Below are 20,357 nucleotides of genomic sequence, written 5' to 3'. Positions count from 1 at the left end.
ACTTGCCACAGATTTGAACTGAGAAAGCACTTTTCTCCTGGACTGAGAAGATCTCTCTCCTGTCTGCTCTTACCTCACTCTCACTAGCTTTGGAAACCATTGAAGACATATGAACTCCAAGACAGAAAAGTCTCCGATAGTGAACAAGGTTTAAGAAGAATACAGGGCCCTAACGAAAAGTAAGAGCTGTCTACAGTGAGCTGGAAACACAGAAACAGTAACAAGAAACCCCTTTTAGAGACTGCCTCAAACTTCTCCATTTTATTTTTTCTTCTGCTCTTTTCTGTCCCTATTTGCATGTGTGTATCGCGTGTGCACGTCGTATATCCATAGGCGTTAACCATATTAGAGTTTAAGTTTTAAGGTTTAATAAATTTCACATTTCTTCTTTAAACCTGGGGAAGCCTGTTTATGCTCATTTCTTTGCATTATAATTGGAAAACTGTGAACAAGGATTCACAAAGGGGGAGCTCAAAACACAGTGTGTTTAAAATTAAACCCTGTTACAATAAGACCAGGTGAAGCCACATCCAGCCGAGAATAGTGGTGGACAATTAAACAACTAACTGGAGGAAGTGGCTCCACAAATATCCCCATCCTCAATGATGGGGGAGCCCAGCACATCAGTGCGAAAGATAAGGCTGAAGCATTTGCAACAATCTTCAGCCAGAAGTTCCGAGTTGATGATCCATCTCGGCTTCCTCCTCTCCATCCATCACAGATGCCAGACTTCAGCCAATTCGATTCACTCCACGTGATTTCAAGAAACGACTGAAGGCACTGGATACTGCAAAAGCTATGGGTCCTGACAATATTCCCGCAATAGTACTGAAGACCTGTGCTCCAGAACTTGCCGCGCCCCTAGCCAAGCTGTTCCAGTACAGCTACAACACTGGCATCTACCCTGCAATGTGGAAAATTGCCCAGGTATGTCCTGTACACAAAAAGCAGGACAAATCCAACCCGGCCAATTACCGCCCCATCAGCCTACTCTCAATCATCAGTAAAATGATGGAAGGTGTCATCAACAGTGCCATCAAGCGGCACTTGCTTAGCAACAACCTGCTCAGTGACGCTCAGTTTGGGTTCCGCCAGGGCCACTCAGCTCCTGACCTCATTACAGCTTTGGTTCAAACATGGACAAAAGAACTGAACTCAAGAGGTGAGGTGAGAGTGACTGCCCTTGACATCAAGGCAGCATTTGACCGAGTATGGCATCAAGGAGCCCTAGCAAAACTGAGGTCAATGGGAATCAGGGAGAAAACCCTCCGCTGGTTGGAGTCATACCTAGCGCAAAGGAAGATGGTTGTGGTTGTTGGAGGTCAATCATCTGAGCTCCAGGACATCACTGCAGGAGTTCCTCAGGATAGTGTCCGAGGCCCAACCATCTTCAGCTGCTTCATCAATGATCTACCTTCAATCATAAGGTCAGAAGTGGGGATGTTTGCTGATGATTGCACAATGTTCAGCACCATTCGTGACTCCTCAGATACTGAAGCAGTCCGTGCAGAAATGCAGCAAGACCTGGACAATATCCAGGCTTGGGCTGATAAGTGGCAAGTAACATTCGCGCCACACAAGTGCCAGGCAATGACCATCTCCAACAAGAGAGAATCTAACCATCTCCCCTTGACATTCAACGGCATTACCATCGCTGAATCCCCCACTATCAACATCCTAGGGGCTACCATTGACCAGAAACTGAACTGGAGTAGCCATATAAATACCGTGGCTACAAGAGCAGGTCAGAGGCTAGGAATCCTGAGGCGAGTAACTCACCTCCTGACTCCCCAAAGCCTGTCCACCATCTACAAGGCACAAGTCAGGAGTGTGATGGAATACTCTCCACTTGCCTGGATGGGTGCAGCTCTAACAACACTCAAGAAGCTCGACACCATCCAGGACAAAGCAGCCCGCTTGATTGGCACCCCATCTACAAACATTCACTCCTTCCACCACCGACGCACAGTGGCAGCAGTGTGTACCATCTACAAGATGCACTGCAGCAATGCACCAAGGCTCCTCAGACAGCACCTTCCAAACCCGCGACCGCTACCAACTAGAAGGACAAGGGCAGCAAATACATGGGAACACCACCACCTGCAAGTTCCCCTCCAAGTCACACACCATCCTGACTTGGAACTATATCGCCGTTCCTTCACTGTCGCTGGGTCAAAATCCTGGAACTCCCTTCCTAACAGCACTGTGGGTGTACCTACCCCACATGGACTGCAGCGGTTCTAGAAGGCAGCTCACCACCACCTTCTCAAGGGCAATTAGGGATGGGCAATAAATGCTGGCCTGGCCAGTGACGCCCATATCCCATGAATGAATAAAATTTTTTTAAAAAGATAGCATGAGACTCCTAGTCACATTTCCCACCTGGTCATAACAGAAATTTGGGTGCTAGCATTTGAAATTTTACCCACAGACGAACAAGAGAAATTGGAAGTGGGAAGCCAAATTGTTCCCAATCAAAAAGAGCAAATTTCAATACAGATTTTCTTGTGGTTGTGTGTGATTGAAAGCTAACATGTCTGCCACTGAAGTGAGTTGCTCTCCAAGCCAGGGTGAAGTAACTTGGGATCAGTTAAAAGCACTGTCTATGAAGGAGTTGAGAAAAATGGCTGAGCAGTGTGGGATCACTGTACGTGGCAAGGTTAGGAAGTCTGAACTCCTAAGGCTAGTGGCCAACCATTTTTCCCTTGAATCTGAAGAAGCAGAGGCAGTGTTAGAAGTAGACCCAGAGAGGGTACTGTTGGCAAAGATACAATTGGAACAAAGGAAACCTGAATTAGAAGACAGGGAAAGAGAGAGAGAGAGAGAGAGAGAGCCAGGAGGGGCAGAAAGAGAGAACCTTCCAGATGGAACGTGAAGAAAACAAAGACAGGAGAAGGAACGAGAGAGAGAGGACAGAGAGAAAGAAAGACAGGATAAGGAACGAGGGAGAGAGAGGAGTGAGAGAGAGAAAGAATATTACTAGTTTGGCAGGGGGATGGGAACCGGAGCTACGGATCAGTGGATGGGGTAGCTGTGGAACAGGCAGATACAGAGTGCAGAGAGTCTGTGAGGAAGGTTAGACAGTTGACAGGGCAAAGTTGCAGCCAGTATGATGTGTTGAAGTGTGTCTATTTTAACGCAAGAAGTGTCTGGAATAAGGGTGATGAACTTAAAGCATGGATCAGTACTTGGAGCTACGATGTTGTGGCCATTACGGAGACTTGGATATCACAGGGGCAGGAATGGATGTTGGATGTTCCGGGGTTTAGATGTTTCAAAAGGAATAGGGAGGGAGGTAAAAGAGGTGGGGGAGTGGCATTGCTAATCAGGGATAGTATCACAGCTGCAGAAAGGGAGGTCGTCGAGGAGGGTTTGTCTACTGAGTCAGTATGGGTGGAAGTCAGAAACAGGAAAGGAGCAGTCACTTTATTGGGAGTTTTCTATAGACCCCCCAATAGCAACAGAGACACGGAGGAACAGATTGGGAGGCAGATTTTGGAAAGGTGCAGAAGTAACAGGGTTGTTGTCATGGGTGACTTCAACTTCCTTAATATTGATTGGAACCTCCTTAGTGCAAATAGTTTGGATGGAGCAGATTTTGTCAGGTGTGTCCAGGAAGGTTTCCTGACTCAATATGTAGATAGGCCGACTAGAGGGGAGGCTATGTTGGATTTGGTGCTTGGCAACGAACCAGGCCAGGTGGCAGATCTCTCGGTGGGAGAGCATTTCGGTGATCGTGATCACAACTCCCTGACCTTTACTATAGTCACGGAGAGGGGTAGGCGCAGACGGGATGGGAAAATATTTAATTGGGGGAGGGGGAATTACAATGCTATTAGGCAGGAACTGGGGAGCTTAAATTGGGAACAGATGTTCTCAGGGAAATGCACGACAGAAATGTGGAGGTTGTTTAAGGAGCACTTGCTGCGACTGCTGGATAGGTTTGTCCCGATGAGGCAAGGAAGGGATGGTAGGGTGAAGGAACCTTGGATGACAAGAGATGTGGAACAGCTAGTCAGGAGGAAGAAGGAAGCTTACTTAAGGTTGAGGAAGCAAGGATCAGACAGGGCTCTAGAGGGTTACAAGGTAGCCAGGAAGGAACTGAAGAATGGACTTAGGAGAGCTAGAAGGGGACATGAAAAAGTCTTGGCGGGTAGGATTAAGGAAAATCCCAAGGCGTTCTACACTTATGTGAGGAACAAGAGGATGGCCAGAGTGAGGGTAGGGCCGATCAGGGATAGTGGAGGGAACTTGTGCCTGGAGTTGGAGGAGGTAGGGGAGGTCCTTAATGAATACTTTGCTTCAGTATTCACTAGTGAGAGGGACCTTGTCGTTTGCGAGGACAGCGTGAAACAGGCTGATATGCTCAAACAGGTTGATGTTAAGAAGGAGGATGTGCTGGAAATTTTGAAAGACATGAGGACAGACAAGTCTCCGGGGCCATACGGGATATACCCAAGGTTATTACGGGAAGTGAGGGAAGAGATTGCCGGGCCTTTGGCGATGATCTTTGCGCCCTCAATGTCCACTGGAGTAGTACCAGATGATTGGAGGGTGGCAACAAATGTTATTCCCTTGTTCAAGAAAGGGAATAGGGATAACCCTGGGAATTACAGACCAGTCAGTCTTACGTCGGTAGTGGGAAAATTATTGGAGAGGATTCTGAGAGACAGGATTTATGATTATTTGGAAAAACATAGTTTGATTAGAGATAGACAGCGTGGCTTTGTGAGGGGCAGGTCATGCCTCACAAGCCTTATTGAATTCTTTGAGGATGTGACAAAACACATTGATGAAGGAAGAGCAGTGGATGTGGTGTATATGGATTTTAGCAAGGCGTTTGATAAGGTTCCCCATGATAGGCTCATTCAGAAAGTAAGGAGGCATGGGATACAGGGAAATTTGGCTGTCTGGATACAGAATTGGCTGGCCCATAGAAGACAGAGGGTGGTAGTGTTAATCTGAGTTCTTTTTGCCTTCAGTCTGGTTCAGTAAATATACTGAGTCGGATGTGTAGGTAAAATCAATTACTTTATTTGCGCAGTCGCCAGCGGACTTACTCTGAGAACAGCGGCACTGACTCCACCAGAGTCTGTCGGGTCCCCCCCCTCAGAGTAAGTAAAGTTTGTGATACAGGTACCACTGTTTATACATTAAGATTCATGCTACACCTCCTTGTTTAACCAATCAGTGCGGTACAATTCAACTTCACCCACGTGGTGACATGTAGTACATCTGTTACTGAGGTTACAATACACTCCATTCTCAATACATATTTGTTACTAATAAAATATTGTTTTGTACCAGCAAGATAAAACAAAACGGATAAGCAAGCTAATTAACAAGAGCATAGGAATCATCAATAACCATGCTGGTCTCACTCCCTACATGGATCATGAGTCTGTCTCTATCCTGTGACAAGTAATTGCGGCGCATCCTGCTATCTCTATTAGGTGTACATTCCTGAGTGTTTCGTGCCGTCTGCAGCAACATCAAGTAGTGGCAGTTCACGAAGATAAGAGGGGCCTAGCACTCCTTATCACTCACACAGGGATGGACATCATTTGATTCATATGAGTCCATCTACTTCAAACCACAGGGAGTCATACACTCAGGCCATAAAGAACAGATGTCCTTGCAATTACCAGTGTCGGCTAGTCTTTACTGTCTCACACACTCTGCCTTTACTTTTAACTATTTCATTGTGGTTTCTGCCACTTAAAATCAAAGCTCAGCAAAGCTACTATTCCTAACTTGGCTATATTTCCCATCAAGCATAGTGCCATGCCTTTCTGCTCACTTCCACAGTAGTAGCTGGAAAGTATTCAGCCTGGAGCTCGGTGACTAGTGGTGTTCCGCAGGGATCTGTTCTGGGACCTCTGCTCTTTGTGATTTTTATAAATGACTTGGATGAGGAAGTGGAAGGCTGGGTTCGTAAGTTTGCCGATGACACAAAGGTTGCTGGAGTTGTGGATAGTGTGGAGGGCTGCTGTAGGTTGCAATGGGACATTGACAGGATGCAGAGCTGGGCTGAGAAGTGGCAGATGGAGTTCAACCTGAAAAAGTGAGAAGTGATTCATTTTGGAAGGTCAAATTTGAATGCAGAATACAGGCTTAAAGACAGGATTCTTGGTAGTGTGGAGGAACAGAGGGATCTTGGGTCCATGTCCATAGATCCCTCAAAGTTGCCACCCAAGTTGATAGGGTTGTTAAGAAGGCGTATGGTGTGTTGGCTTTCATTAACAGGGGGATTGAGTTTAAGAGCCGCGAGGTTATGCTGCAGCTCTATAAAGCCCTGGTTAGACCACACTTGGAATATTGTGTTCAGTTCTGGTCGCCTCATTATAGGAAGGATGTGGAAGCTTTAGAGAGGGTGCAGAGGAGATTTACCAGGATGCTGCCTGGACTGGAGGGCATGTCTTATGAAGAAAGGTTGAGGGAGCTAGGGCTTTTCTCATTGGAGCGAAAAAGGATGAGTGACTTGATAGAGGTGTACAAGATGATGAGAGGCATAGATAGAGTGGATAGCCAGAGACTTTTTCCCAGGGCGGAAAGGGCTATCACCAGGGGGCATAATTTTAAGGTGATTGGAGGAAGGTTTCGGGGAGATGTCAGAGGTAGGTTCTTTACACAGAGAGTGGTGGGTGCGTGGAATGCACTGCCAGAGGTGGTAGTAGAAGCCGATACATTAGGGACATTTAAGCGACTCTTGGATAGGTGCATGGATGATAGTAGAATGAAAGGTATGTAGGTAGTTTGATCTTAGAGTAGGTTAAAGGGTCGGCACAACATCATGGGCCGAAGGGCCTGTACTGCGCTGTACTGTTCTATGTTCTATGAATATTCGGGATGGAATGCAAAGAAAGAGAGTTGAAGTGGCTTGAGTTAGCTGGGGGGTGACAGAGTGACCCTCGTGAAAGCATGGCTAATATGGAGGAGCATAATTCAGGGCTGGGTACAAGATTCTAAAACTTGCTTAATTAATTCCAAATTTCAATGAGGAAGATGTGGAAGAATTTTTTGTGTCTTTTGAGAAACTGGCAAGGCAGCTAAAATGGCCAGCTGAGACCTGGTCTCTCTTATTGCAAAGCAAATTAACCAGAAAACCCCATAAGGTTTATTCCTTGTTGCCAGACGAGTGTTCATCAAATTATGAACTGACCAAAAATGCTATCTCGGGGCATATGAATTAGTACCCGAAGCCTATTGCCAAAAGTTTTGAACCCTCAAGAAGCAAACCAATCAAACTTGTCTGGCGTTTGAAAGAAGTAAGCAGCTGGCTTTTGACCAGTGGCTGAGGGCTTTAAAAATACAGCTCAGTTATGAGACTATCAGAGAAGTAATCCTGTCAGAGGAATTTAAAAACTCTCTCCCATTCTCCATAAAGACCCATGTAGAGGAGCAGCAGGTTCATGGAGTCTGGCAAGCGGCAGTTTGCTTTAATTTATAAATCAGTTTCCCAGGGGTAAACTTTCCTAATCCCCACAAATCTGAAAAGGACAAAGGGTGGGAAGGTGATATCCACCCGGGAAGTCCTGGAAGGGAAAGGAAAGCAGGAGACACAAGGGGCCTTCCTCCAGCCAAAAAGGAAGGTGCTGTGAGCAAGAGTGAGACCTGGAGACCTGTGTGCTTCCATTGTAATAAGGCAGTGCATTTAAAAGCTGACTGCTGGAAGCTAAAGGGAAAACCTGTAGGGTTAATCAGGGCACACCCGCTCAGTGAAGACAGGACGCTGATGGAAAACACAGAACAAGCTGTGGCTTTAACTGCAGTAAGAGTGCAACCCAGGAAGCTTACTACGGCCAGTGCAGTAAAAGCTAATAGGATTCCTGAAGGTTATCAGGCTTTTGTATTTGAAGGGAAAATGAATCCCAAATCCCTCGAGTGGGGTCAGCAAGCCCATAGTAATTCTCAGGGACACAGGGGCACTAGATCCCTTTTACTGGGAAAAGGCCTGACCTTTCCTCCAGAGAGTGCAGTGAACACCAGAAAGGTGGTGAATGGTATTGGAGGGCAGTGTATGCCTGTACCTGTACACCAGGTGCACCTGGAGTGCGACCTAGTTTCGGGACCGGTGACCATAGGGATTGTCCCTAGTTTGCCTGTGGACGGGGTTGACCTGTTCCTAGGTAATGATCAGGCAGGGGGGGAAGGTGGCAACCCCCCCAGTAGTGCAAAAAAGACCACAGGAAGTCAGAGAGACAGGGCAGTGGCGGGAGATGGACCCTGCAGAGTTCCTGAATGTTTAGTGGATCAGGCCCTGATCAAACCAGCTGCCCCAGAGGAGACTGCATTTGCACTCCAGGCAAATGACCATGTGGTCTGCCTGAGAAACTTTCTTTGGAAAGTTAGGAGACCCAGGGAATTAATTAAATGGATTTTCCCTAGCTGAGGCTCAGCGAGCCGACCCAATATTGCGAGAGTTAGCACAGGCTGCCCAGTCTGAAAGTGAAGCAGAGGGAGTCCCTGATTGCTACAATTTAAAGAGTGAGATACTGATGAGGAAATAGAGTTCTCCTCACAGACCCGAGGGCAAGGACATGGCAGTAGTTCACCAGTTAGCGGTGCCACAGAGGTACCAGGGAGAAATATTAAGTTGGGCCCACGAGACTACAATAGCTGTAGATACCAGTATACGAAAGACCAAAGCCCACATAAGACAACAGTTTGACTGGTCAAAACTCCACAAAGATGTGGTGGAATACTGCAGGAGTTGTCACATGTGACAGACTGAGGGGAGACCCCAACCTACAGTGAAACCTGCACCCCTAAGTCCTATATCGGTGTTAGGAGGACCCTCCAACATAGGGCTGGTGAACTGTAAGGGACCCCCGCGGAGAACAAAAGGGGACAGGCAGACATACGGCTGGCAAAAGTTTAGAAAGTGAAGGGGAAAAAGTGACCAAGAGAGCAGGTTAAAGGAAGTCCAGGATGAATCTTGGATGAAAACCCCTACTGTCCAGTCAACCAACCCCAAAAAATGTGAAAAGTTAGACCCCACTTCTTCCTATGTAGATGTAGACTCTAGAAACAGCCCACCAGAGTTGCTAACAGCATTTACAGGAACCTGCAAAGACAAAGAGAGACCTCTAGGGGGAACAGAACGCATGTGGGTGATGCCTCACCTATTCAAAGTGTCACAGGAGAGTACAGTTAAGTCTGCACAAATACCTGCAGGTAGGAGTGTCCCAGAGAATGAAGGGGAGAGTAAGAAAGACTCTCCCCCACAGTCAGAGGAAAAGGGAACCACCCATCCCCTGAAGTCAAAAGTCTTTGCATGACTCAGAGAGTTCAGGATAGACCTGCCCGCTACTAACACTCCTGAGAAAAAAAAAGGTGGAAATTAAAAACAGCCCTGTAACCCAGAAAAGACCATTTTTAACAGGCTATAAGATTGGTGAATGAATGGAAATGAATGAGAGAAATGCATGGTTTTTCTTGCTGTATCTTATATTTCTCTCAAACCCTGTAATAAAATGCACTGTTTTTCTTTAAATCGCATTTCATTCCGCTGGGTGTGGAGGTGTCAGGCAAGGCCCCCACCGGCCAAGACTGAGGCACACATTATTTCGCCACATGAACATTAAAACTTAAAATTGTAAGCCCCTGACTGGAAAGACATTTGCCTAGTAACAGACTGTGTTGGAACAAGGGGAGCCAGTCTTTGCTTCCCCAATACACAAAAGAAGTGGTCAGACCAGTTTAAGTCACATGACTAGCTGGCTGTTGGCTTTTTGAACTTGCCACAGATTTGAACTGAGAAAGCACTTTTCTCCTGTACTAAGAAGACCTCTCTCCTGTTTGCTCTCATCTCACTCTACCAGTTTCAGAAACTATTAAAGACATATGAACCCCAAGACAGAAAAGTCTGCTATAGAGAACAAGGTTTAAGAAGAATACTGGGCCCCAACGAAAAGGAAGAGCTGTCTACAATCAAGGACTCTACAGTGAGCTGGAAACACAGAAACAGTAACAAGATACCCCCTTTAGAGACTGCCTCAAATCTTTCCATTTTACCTTTTCTTCTGCTCTTTTCTGTCCCTATTTGCATGTGTGCATCAGGCGTGCATGCTGGCATGGTCGCGTCGTATATCCGTAGGCATTAACCGTATTAGAGTTTAAGTTTTAAGGTTTAATAAATTTCACATTTCTTCTTTAAACCTAAGGAAGCCTGTTTATGCTCATTTCTTTGCCTTATAATTGGAAAGTCGTGAACAAAGATTCACAAAATGGGAGCTCAAAACACAGTATGTCTAAAATTAAACCCTGTTACAATAAGACCAGGTGAAGACAGCAAAAGACCCCCAGACACCTTTCTCACCTGGTCGTAAAAATATTAATATATATATAAATTTGAAACTGTACCATCTTGCACCTATTGGTTAATCAGTGTAAAATATAAATACTAGAATTTCTATCAAAGTTGTTGCTAAAATCATACACTCCTCAGCTAAAGAAATGGCACCTGTGGCAAACACACATTTAGAAGGGATGGAGAGGCTGAAGAAAGAGCAGATAGAAATACTAAACTGGAACCAACAGGGCAAAGTTATGGTTTTTACTCTACTCACCTAACTGTAGCCGTTTGGTTTCGTCAGCAAATATAATGCGGAACCACCCAGGCTCACAGCATTCAAATGTCTTCCCACTAATGAGAAGAATTTTATTATTGAGAAACCGCTTCCATAGCTTTTCCTCTTCTTCAAATGTTGGGTTCTTTAAATACTGTATCACAAGAAACAGGTACGTTATATTTCTGTGATTTTCACTGCTGCAGTACACCTGCTGAATCACTCAACACAAGTTAAATTTAAATCCCTTCCTGGGATGTGAAAAGTCTCAAAACAGCTTGATAAACAGACAGGAAGGGTATGCAAGAACACGAATGTTACTTAAGTGATAGCCTCAATTAAACATAAACAATCAGGGTTGGTCAAGGTGTTGCATAACTTCTTCACAACCCAGTGCAGCAGGAAATAAGAAACGGCTGTACTCAACAGCCATTATCAAGTGAGGTCCTCCTCATAAAATCCACCCTAGAACCCTCTAACCTTGCAAACCACCAACCCTCTCCATAGTCTTTAAAACGTGTTGTTACCTCTCAAGTTTGTTCCTCCTTTCCCACAATTCCCTGTTTGAATCTCTCCAATCAGGTTTCCTCCCCCGCTGTGCAATAAAACGGACCTAAACAAAGTCACAGACGTCCTCTGTTACTGTGACTATGTGCACTATTCCTCCTCAAACTCCTTGACCTCTCTGGAGCATCTGTCCCTTCTTCTGTTCACATGCAGCTCAAACCATCATCTGTGACGTTTTTACCTGCAGACTCAACTATTAGGCTGAAAGACCGAACTCATATATTTACCTATAACTAGTACTTGAATGGTGCTCATTCTTTGCATTTTTCCATACAAAATAGCTCACTTAATACTCTAACAGCCCAAATTTGTTGCATATATTGTTAAACTTTTGTGTAGGTCACCATAAGGCGGGTCAGATATGTAGAAAGCATTACTTTCACCAAACACACTGTGGTGCACAGCACAGTAGAGAAAATGCCCTTTACTGTGCACAATTTTTCCTTCACTCCTGCTTCAATGCACTAGTATGATTATTTTCCATTATCACACTAGCATACCTTCATTGTTTCCTCAATGAACCTGCCAGTTTGGGCCAAATTCTTGACACTTACCCACTAGAAACAGATTAAGACTCTGCCAAACTCATTTCACCTATGATATCTTACAGCTGCAGTGAAGCGGGAAGCATTATTCCTGGTCTGGAATAGAATCCAAGAAAAGGTGAAAACGTGAATCCCCAGAACAACCCAGTCGCTTTTCATTTTGCAGAAAATATATGTATGGAACCATGAAAATTTCTCAGTTGTTGTGACTAAATAAATTGAAATAAATCCCAAGTTCATTCCTTTATTTACACTGGTATAAAAAAAAGAGACAAAAGCTATGTTAAAAAAGATTGCACAGGATACCTTTCTAAAATCAGCCCAAATATACAGGCCTGCATGCCGGTTCAGGAAAGGAATTCCCATTGCTGTTAGTTCATTTGTCATACACTTGTGGGCAGTTTTCAATCTGGCTCGATTTGTCGGCAAAAACACCTGGTTGATCCAATCTACAGAAAAGTAGTAAAAAAGAAAAAAATAGATCAGTGGATGACTATGGATCTTTTTGAGGCGAGAAGAAATTTTCCACCTCTCAGAAATACAATTTACATGTATTTATATTTTACCTTTCATGACGTCAGGACATGCCAAAACATTTTATAGCTAATAGAATACTTTTGAAGTATTGTCACTGTTGTAATGTTGTAATGTAGGAAACGCAGAGCCAATTTGCGCATGGCAAGCTCCCACAAAGCAGCAAGGTGAAAATGACCAGATAATCTGTTGCTCTAGGGATATTGATTGAGGGATAAATATTGGTGAAGACACTGGAGATAACTTCCCTTGCTCTCCTTCAAAATAGTGCCATGGGATCTTTTACATCCACCTGAGGGGACAGACGGGGCCTTGGTTTAACATTTCATCCGAAAGACGTCAGTTCTGACCTGGGACAAGTGCCGACATGTTGCACCATGGACATTTGACAAAATGATTGACTCAGCCATGGACATGGGGCAATTAATATGTATATAAAGTATATAGCCAATCTAATGCCATCAAAACACAGCACAATTCAAAACACATTTCTCCCTATAAATATACTAGCTAAGCATACAAACATCAGTGGAGAGCAGCACATCTGTATTAGCTAGCTAGCAAACAAAATAGTATGCAATGCCAATGCAAATTACTTTTGTTGACAGAATAAAGCTAGCTACATCATGTCATGGGGCGATAGATGGACATTATCAAATGACCTCTGTCGATTCACACAGTGTCTGGATTACAAAAATTCATCCAATAAATCATGAAACTCAAGGAGAGGATTGTTATTGTGGTTACTGAGGTGAGAGAGTAGGAAAATCAGCAATAGGAAAATGGACCATTTCTTACACTGCTGTTGTCACATGACAATTTAACCCGTAATGGTCAATGTTTGTGCAACTTCTCCACCTGCTTATAATATGTGTCTGAAGACAGGGCAGCAAACAAAAGGGCAGTGATCTCCAAATCAGGAGAATTTTATAGGATGAAGCAAATAGTACTTCAGAACAGTCATGTAAAACAGAAAAGCAGAGTAGGACGGGAAGGGTCGAGAGATTAACAGCAAGTAGCCTAGACTAGTTTATTCATCTTGACAGGCTGTTAAACTAGGTCCTGAATCCTAAAATACAGAAACAACAGAATCTCTCAAGGGCAAAACGTCATTTGCTCACCAGAGCTAGTGGCAAAATTAGATAAACACAGTTACAAATAAAGAGTGCCCTTCAGTTCCTCCAATAGAGCGATTCTCTTAAATTCACTTATGTCTATATCTCAGTCCATCGTTTTTGATTCCGATTCAGTTCTGATAAGATAATTACTAACAAAAAGCTTTTCTGCAAAAAGTTGAGCAGTTGCTACTGCATGTATTATTCAGTTGCAAAATGTTTAGGCATTATCTGTAAGATTGCACTCCAGACTAACCAATTTACGTCCAAGCCAAATCTATTACCTGTTAGTAAAGATGCACTTTTAATGTAATATAATTATATGCTACAGACAACTTTCTAATGACATTGACCACTCAGGTTTCTGCCCTCAAACTGGATAGTAAATGATGCACATTGTAGTTAATAATCTTCCACATACTTCTAAAACTTGCCTTTAATCCAATTCACAGCAAAAAAAAATCAGTTAATGATTGTTTCTAACATGGCCATTGAAACATGATAAATTTTTACTATGTCTTCCCGACAATTTTTAAAATTGCAAATGCAGCAAAGATTTTGTTAAGGAACCGTAGACAGTTAGTCATAAATTAAGGTTTCATAAAGCTATCCATTACATTGTATTTACTAACTATTATGTATGGGTCAGCAGCATTTAGTTTTTGCCAATATCACACAGCCCCATTACACCAGACTCTTGCATTCATGTGGAACTTACAGTGCTGACTTCTGGAGATTCCTTGGATTTTCTTGTCTGTTTTCCTCTCAGTACATTTTTTGGAACAATGTGATTCCAAATGGCTAGCAGTGGAATTGTGACATTTATATAGAAGTAAATGTCCGGCAACTTTTGACATGTCACTGAGCTTGTGTCTCAGGTGAAAGTAACGTGTGCCAGAGTGTAGAAATTGAGACACTCCCGAGTGACTTTTGCCATTTTAAAATGAGTTTACATAACACAAGCCTTTAAACTTGTGTTTTAAAATAACCTAGTTGTTAGATTATTTTAAAACACAAGGTTAAAGACTTGAAGGAGGGGTGTCCAACATATTCGCATGGGGGGCCACATTATAATTTTTGTCTTAGCATAGGGGGCTGGCAAGAGAATTTCAGAAAGATAAAGGCATTAAAAATTTATCTTACTCTCAATCAAAACAACAACAAAGGTGCATTTTTGTGAAGAAGTTTAAATGAGAAAGCTAATTTATTGACTTCCTTTCTGGTCACTAAGTTGGACACTGATTTTGTGAGATACCTGGCATTTTTCTGCTTGCACAAGTAGTCAATGTTTGCCTGCACACTTGTAGTAGCGTTGCGGAGTATTCTGGATAGAAGTCCATCTGTCAGGAGTGATCTTGATCGCACTCTCTCCCACCTCTCTGTCTGTCTGTCTCTTTCTCTGTGTCTCTCTCCCCCCTCCCTCTCTGTGTTCCCTCCATCTGAGTTCCCCCTCTTCTCTGTGTCGTTCCCCCCTCTCTGTGTCATTCCCCCCTCTCTGTGTCATTCCCCCCTCTCTGTGTCATTCCCCCCTCTCTGTGTAGTTCCCCCCTCTCTGTGTAGTCTCTTCTCTCTGTCCCCTCTCATTCTCTGCCTTCTTTCTGTCTCTCTCTCTGCCCTCTTTCTTCTCTCTCTCTGCCTCCTCTCTCTTTGCCTCTCTCTCTCTCTCTCTCTCTGCCCTCCTGTCTCTCTTACTGTCTCGCTGACAGTTGCAGAGAGTGGGAACTCCCAGTGGAGGTGCTTTGTGGTTGGTCAGTTTTTTAAAAATTGCAGCTGTCAGTTTCACAGCTGCCAGGTGCTTAGAGCAGAGGCAGTGCTTCTTAACCTTGGACAAGTTCAGAGTTTTCAGCAGGCTTTAAAAAAAAAAATCAGAACCCGCAAGAAAATTACGAGCTTTTCTCAGTACATCAACATGTAAAATGCTGCTCAGGAGAAGGAAAGTGTAGCTATATAGGTCAATCATTTTGTTTATAACTGGAGTTGCCAATAATGTGAGCTCTCTAACCTCAACTGAAGTTCCATGTACTTCTATAGGCTCAATATGAGAAACAAAACACATTCCAAATGTGACAAATGGAAAATGCCCAATCCCCACAATCCTCTGTTTAATACTTGGCCAAAAAGAGCAGGAAGATGCCAGGTTTGACTCCTGGTATGTACTAAGTTAGCTGATCTCAGCAATGGGAGTTGCTACAATCGGCTTCTGCAAACCTTCTAGGAAACAAAAAATAATCAGCAAAGTTTCCCACTCCTCATCACTATCCAGTCACAGCTTGTAGAAACTGCATGTACATTGGACATGTTTGGGTGAGAACAGGGGGATTCACCTTGAGTGCAACATCTTTCATATTTAACAACTTGATGTTCACTGTATAAGCTCAAACATGAGGAACGGTAAGTCTGGCAATGTCCCAGAATCCACTGCTGCATGTCGAACTACACTCCAGAAGGAGCAGCACCTTCAGGAAAGGAGTAAGGAAAGATGAGGAATGTTTTGGAAAATTAAATACAAAAAACATGCTGCTAATGGTGATTGGTAATCTTTAATGTCTGCTTGCCAACATTCCAGTTATCACAGACACAACAGCTTGTAGAAGGTCTCCAATCGATGCAAGACAATAGCCTGCATGCAGAACATATTTGACACATATTTCCCATACAAACAGGGAATAAGGCAACTCTCCACTGCAAATCTCTTACCTCGGTCTCTTAGTAACTGTGCTACCATATGTTGTGTGGGACCTGGAACACCATGGAAGTACATCAACTGGCCAAGGGCACTGATAACATCTGTATTCTCAGTGTACAGTGTTCCAACACGAATTCCACTGGCTGCAAAATCCTAAGTGACGATAAGACAGATTTAAATTTGTTACGACCGAAGCAAGAGGAGTGCACTGTTAATTCAGTCCCAATAAAATTCAGCCCCATATGTGGCTGAGGTTGTACATCTTGGCTTATCCCTACAGACTCTTTTAAATGATGCGAGTAGCCCTGTTATGTCTTCTTGTTGTTCTGCATGGTGTCCGATCTTCCTAGGAATTCAGTATTGGCTAACTGGATAGTAAAAGGTCCAATTTGAGAAAATTTGCTAGGCCTCCTTCTGCCTCGTCTTCACTATCCCTTTCATTCTCAACTGTCCGAACTACCTGACACGCCTATGCTTGCTTAACCTCCTCCCTGTGATAATATTGTTTTAACATATTGATACGACACAGTTGACTCCTTTGCCAGTGATCTGGGGTGTCAATCAAATAATTTACCTCACCAATTCTTTTGACCACTTTATATGGCCCACGGAATCGTGCTTTTAATGGTTCACCCTCTAAAGGTGGTAATACTAACACTTCATCCCCTGGTTGTAATGTTCGGGTCTTAGCATGCTTGTCTGTCCATTTTTTCATAGTGATTTGGGATGCTTTAAGATGTTCATTGCAAGCTTTTGGGAGTTGTTCCTGGAACACAGGTACATAGTCTAGTACATAGGATTCATCCCTCTGTTCTAAAAACTTTTCTTTAATTAGTTTTAGAGGACCTCTTATCTCATGTCTGTAAACCAATTCAAAAGGACTAAAACCTGTCGACTCATTAGGTGAATCTCTAGTGGCAAATAAAAGAAAGTCTAACCCTTTATCCCAATCATGGGGATATTCAGGACAGTATGCCCCAATCATTGTTTTGAGAGTCTGATGGTACCTATCTAAAGCTCCCTGTGGGTGGTATGCTGAAGACTTCAACTGTGTGATCCCCAAATTACTTATTGAAATATTTTAGACATAAAATTTAAACCTTGATCCGAATGAACTTCAACTGGTAATCCATATCTAGTAAAGAATTGATTTAACTTCTCTATCACTCCCTTAGCAGTAATTGTCCTCAAGGAAATGGCCTCTGGAACTCGAGGAGCCAAATCCTTGATAGTGAGTATATATTGGTGTCCCATTTTGTTTTCAGTAAGGGTTCTACACAGTCTACCAACACCCTACTAAATGGTTCACCAATAACTGGTATGGGAATTAGAGGTGCTGGTTTTATGGCAGGTTGTGGTTTTCCCACAATCTGGCACGTATGGCATGTTTTACAAAACTGCACCACATCCTAGGTAAGACCTGGCCAGTAATAATGTTGACTTATACGTGATCAGTGAAAAAGATAAGGCTGAAGCATTTGCAACAATCTTCAGTCAGAAGTGCCGAGTGGATGATCCATCTTAGCCTCCCCCTGAGGTCTCAAGCATCACCGATGCCAGTCTTCAGCCAATTTTATTCACTTCACGTGTGATCAAGAAACAGCTGAAGGCACTGGATACCGCAAAGGCTATGGGCCCTGACAACATTCCAGCAATAGTACTGAAGACTTGTGCTCCAGAACTTGCCACGCCCCTAGCCAAGCTGTTCCAGTACAGCTACAACACTGGCATCTACCCAACATATGAAAAATTGCCCAGTTATGTCCAGTACACAAAAAGCAGGACTAGTCCAACCCGGCCAATGACCACCCCATCAGTCTACTCTCGATCATCAGTAAAGTGATGGAAGGTGTCATCAACAGTGCTATCAAGCATCACTTGCTTAGCAATAACCTACTCAGTGAAGCTCAGTTTGGTTCCACCAGGGCTACTCAGTTCCTGACATCATTACAGCCTTGGTCTAAACATGGACAAAAGAGCTGAACTCAAGAGGTGAGTTAAGAGTGACTGCCCTTGACATCAACACAGCATTTGACCGAGTATGGCTTCAAGGAACACCAGCAAAACTGAAGTCAATGGGAATCAGGAGGAAAACTCTTGGTTGATTGGAGTCATACCTAGCACAAAGGAAGATGTTGTGGTTGTTGGATGTCAATCATCTCAGCTCCAGGACATCACTTCAGGAGTTCCTCAGTGTAGTATCCTAGGCCCAACCATCTTCAGCTGCTTTGAATGACCTTCCTTCAATCATAAGGTCGGAAGTGGGGATGTTCGCTAATGATTGCACAATGTTCAGCACCATTCGCAACTCCTCAGATACTGAAGTAGTCTGTGTGGAAATGCAGTAAGACCTGGCCAATATTCAGATTTGGGCTGATAGGTGGCAAGTAACATTCACGCCACACAAGTGCCAAGCAATGACTATCTCCAACAAGCGAGAATCTAATCATCTCCCCTTGACATTCAATGGCATTATCATCGCTGAATCCCCGACTATCAACATCCTGGGGGTTACCATTGACCAGAAACTGAACTGGAGTAATGATATAAATACTGTGGCTACAAGAGAAGGTCACAGACTAGGAATCCTGCAGCGAGTAACTCACCTCCTGACTCCCCAATGCCTGTCCACCATCTACAAGGCGCAAGTCAGGAGTGTGATGGAATAATCTCCACTTGCCTGGATGGGTGCAGTTCCATATGTACGAACATACGAATTAGGAGCAGGAGTAGGCCACTTGGCCCCTCGAGCCTGCTCCACCATTCAATAAGTTCATGGCTGAACTGATTACTCCACATTTCCACCTACCCCCGATAACCTTTCAACTCCTTGCTTATCAAGAATCTATCTACCTTTGCCTTAAAAATATTCAAAGACTCTGCTTCCACTGCCTTTTGAGGAAGAGAATTTCAAAGACTCACGACCCTCTGACAGAAGAAATTTCTCCTCATCTCTGTCTTAAATGGGCAACCTCTTATTTTTAAACAGTGACTCCTAGTTCTAGATTCTCCCACAAAGGGAAACATCCTTTCCGCATCCACCCTGCTAAGACCCCTCAAGATCTTATATGTTTTAATCAAGTCGTCTCTTACTCTTTTAAATTCTAATGGATACAAGCCTAGCTGTCCAATCTTTTCTCGTAAGACAGCCCGCCCATTCCCATTTAATTAGTCCAGTAAACCTTCTCTGAACTGCCTCCAATGCTTTTGCATCCTTCCTTAAATAAAGAGACCAATATTGTACACAGTACTACAGATGTGGTCTCACCAACACCCTGTGTAACTGAAGCAGAACCTCCCTACTTTTGTATTCAATTCCCCTCATAATAAACGATAACATTCTATTAGCTTTCCTAATTACCTGCTGTACCTGCATACTAACCTTTTGCGATTTATGCACTAGGACAGCTAGATCCTTCTGTATCTCAGAGCTCTGCAATCTCTCACCATTTAGATAATATGCTTTTTTATTCTTCCTGCCAAAATGGACAATTTCACATTTTCCAACATTATACTCCATTTGCCAGGTCTTTGCCAACTCACTTAACCTATCTACATCCCTTTGTAGCCTCCTTATGTCCTCTTCACAACTTACTTTCCTACCTATCTTTGTGTCATTAGCAAATTTAGCAACCATACCTTTGGTCCTCTCATCTAAGTCATTTATATAAATTGTAAAAAGTTGAGGCCCCAGCACAGATCTCTGAGGCACATCACTCGTTACATCTTGCCAACCAGAAAATGGCCTATTTATGCCTACTCTCTGTTTCCTGTTAGCTAACCAATCTTCTATCCATGCCAATATGTTAACCCCTACACCATGAGCTTTTATTTTCTGCAATAACCTTTGATGTGGCACCTTATCAAATGCCTTCTGGAAATCCAACAACACTCAAGAAGCTCAACACCATCTAGGACGAAGCAGCTCGCTTGTTTGGCACTCCATCCACAAACAATCACTCCCTCCACCACCGACGCACAGTGAGAGCAGTGTGTACCATCCACAAGATGCACTGCAGCAACACACCAAGGCGCCTTAGACAGCGCCTTCCAAACCCACGACCTCTATCACCTAGAAGGACAAGGGCAGAAACTTGCAGCATGCTGAACAAAGATGTCCCACCTTGTGACAATGATAACATTTTGGCTTGCAGACCCGACTTTCACCCTCAGCACCCTCTTTTCTGGCCTGAGGAGGGAATCCTGTGGCGTTCCCAGCTGTCCCTTCTTGTCCCAAGCAACTTGCCTTCCTTTCACTCTCCCACCTTCTATCCTTCTCGGATTTGTGGGGGTGACGGACAAAGGGTTCGTACACAAGCTCAAAATCATCAGTGATTTC

The 20,357-nt window shown here is 43.8% G+C and overlaps 1 protein-coding gene across 1 annotated transcript in view; it reads right to left on the bottom strand.

Annotated features, from left to right (window-relative positions):
• Window positions 1-20,357, bottom strand: part of LOC137376913 (uncharacterized) — a 158,162-nt gene that overhangs the window by 5,277 nt on the left and 132,528 nt on the right. Inside the window, exons 36-38 of the mRNA XM_068045868.1 lie at window positions 16,030-16,171; window positions 11,990-12,132; window positions 10,572-10,725 (exon numbers count right to left, since the gene is read on the bottom strand). Of these exons, the coding sequence (XP_067901969.1) occupies window positions 10,572-10,725; window positions 11,990-12,132; window positions 16,030-16,171 (439 nt within the window). The remainder of the gene's footprint in view (window positions 1-10,571; window positions 10,726-11,989; window positions 12,133-16,029; window positions 16,172-20,357) is intronic.

Source organism: Heterodontus francisci, chromosome 14 (assembly GCF_036365525.1).
Source record: "Heterodontus francisci isolate sHetFra1 chromosome 14, sHetFra1.hap1, whole genome shotgun sequence".
NCBI lineage: Eukaryota > Metazoa > Chordata > Chondrichthyes > Heterodontiformes > Heterodontidae > Heterodontus > Heterodontus francisci.
This window is presented reverse-complemented; position numbering and strand designations above follow the sequence as displayed.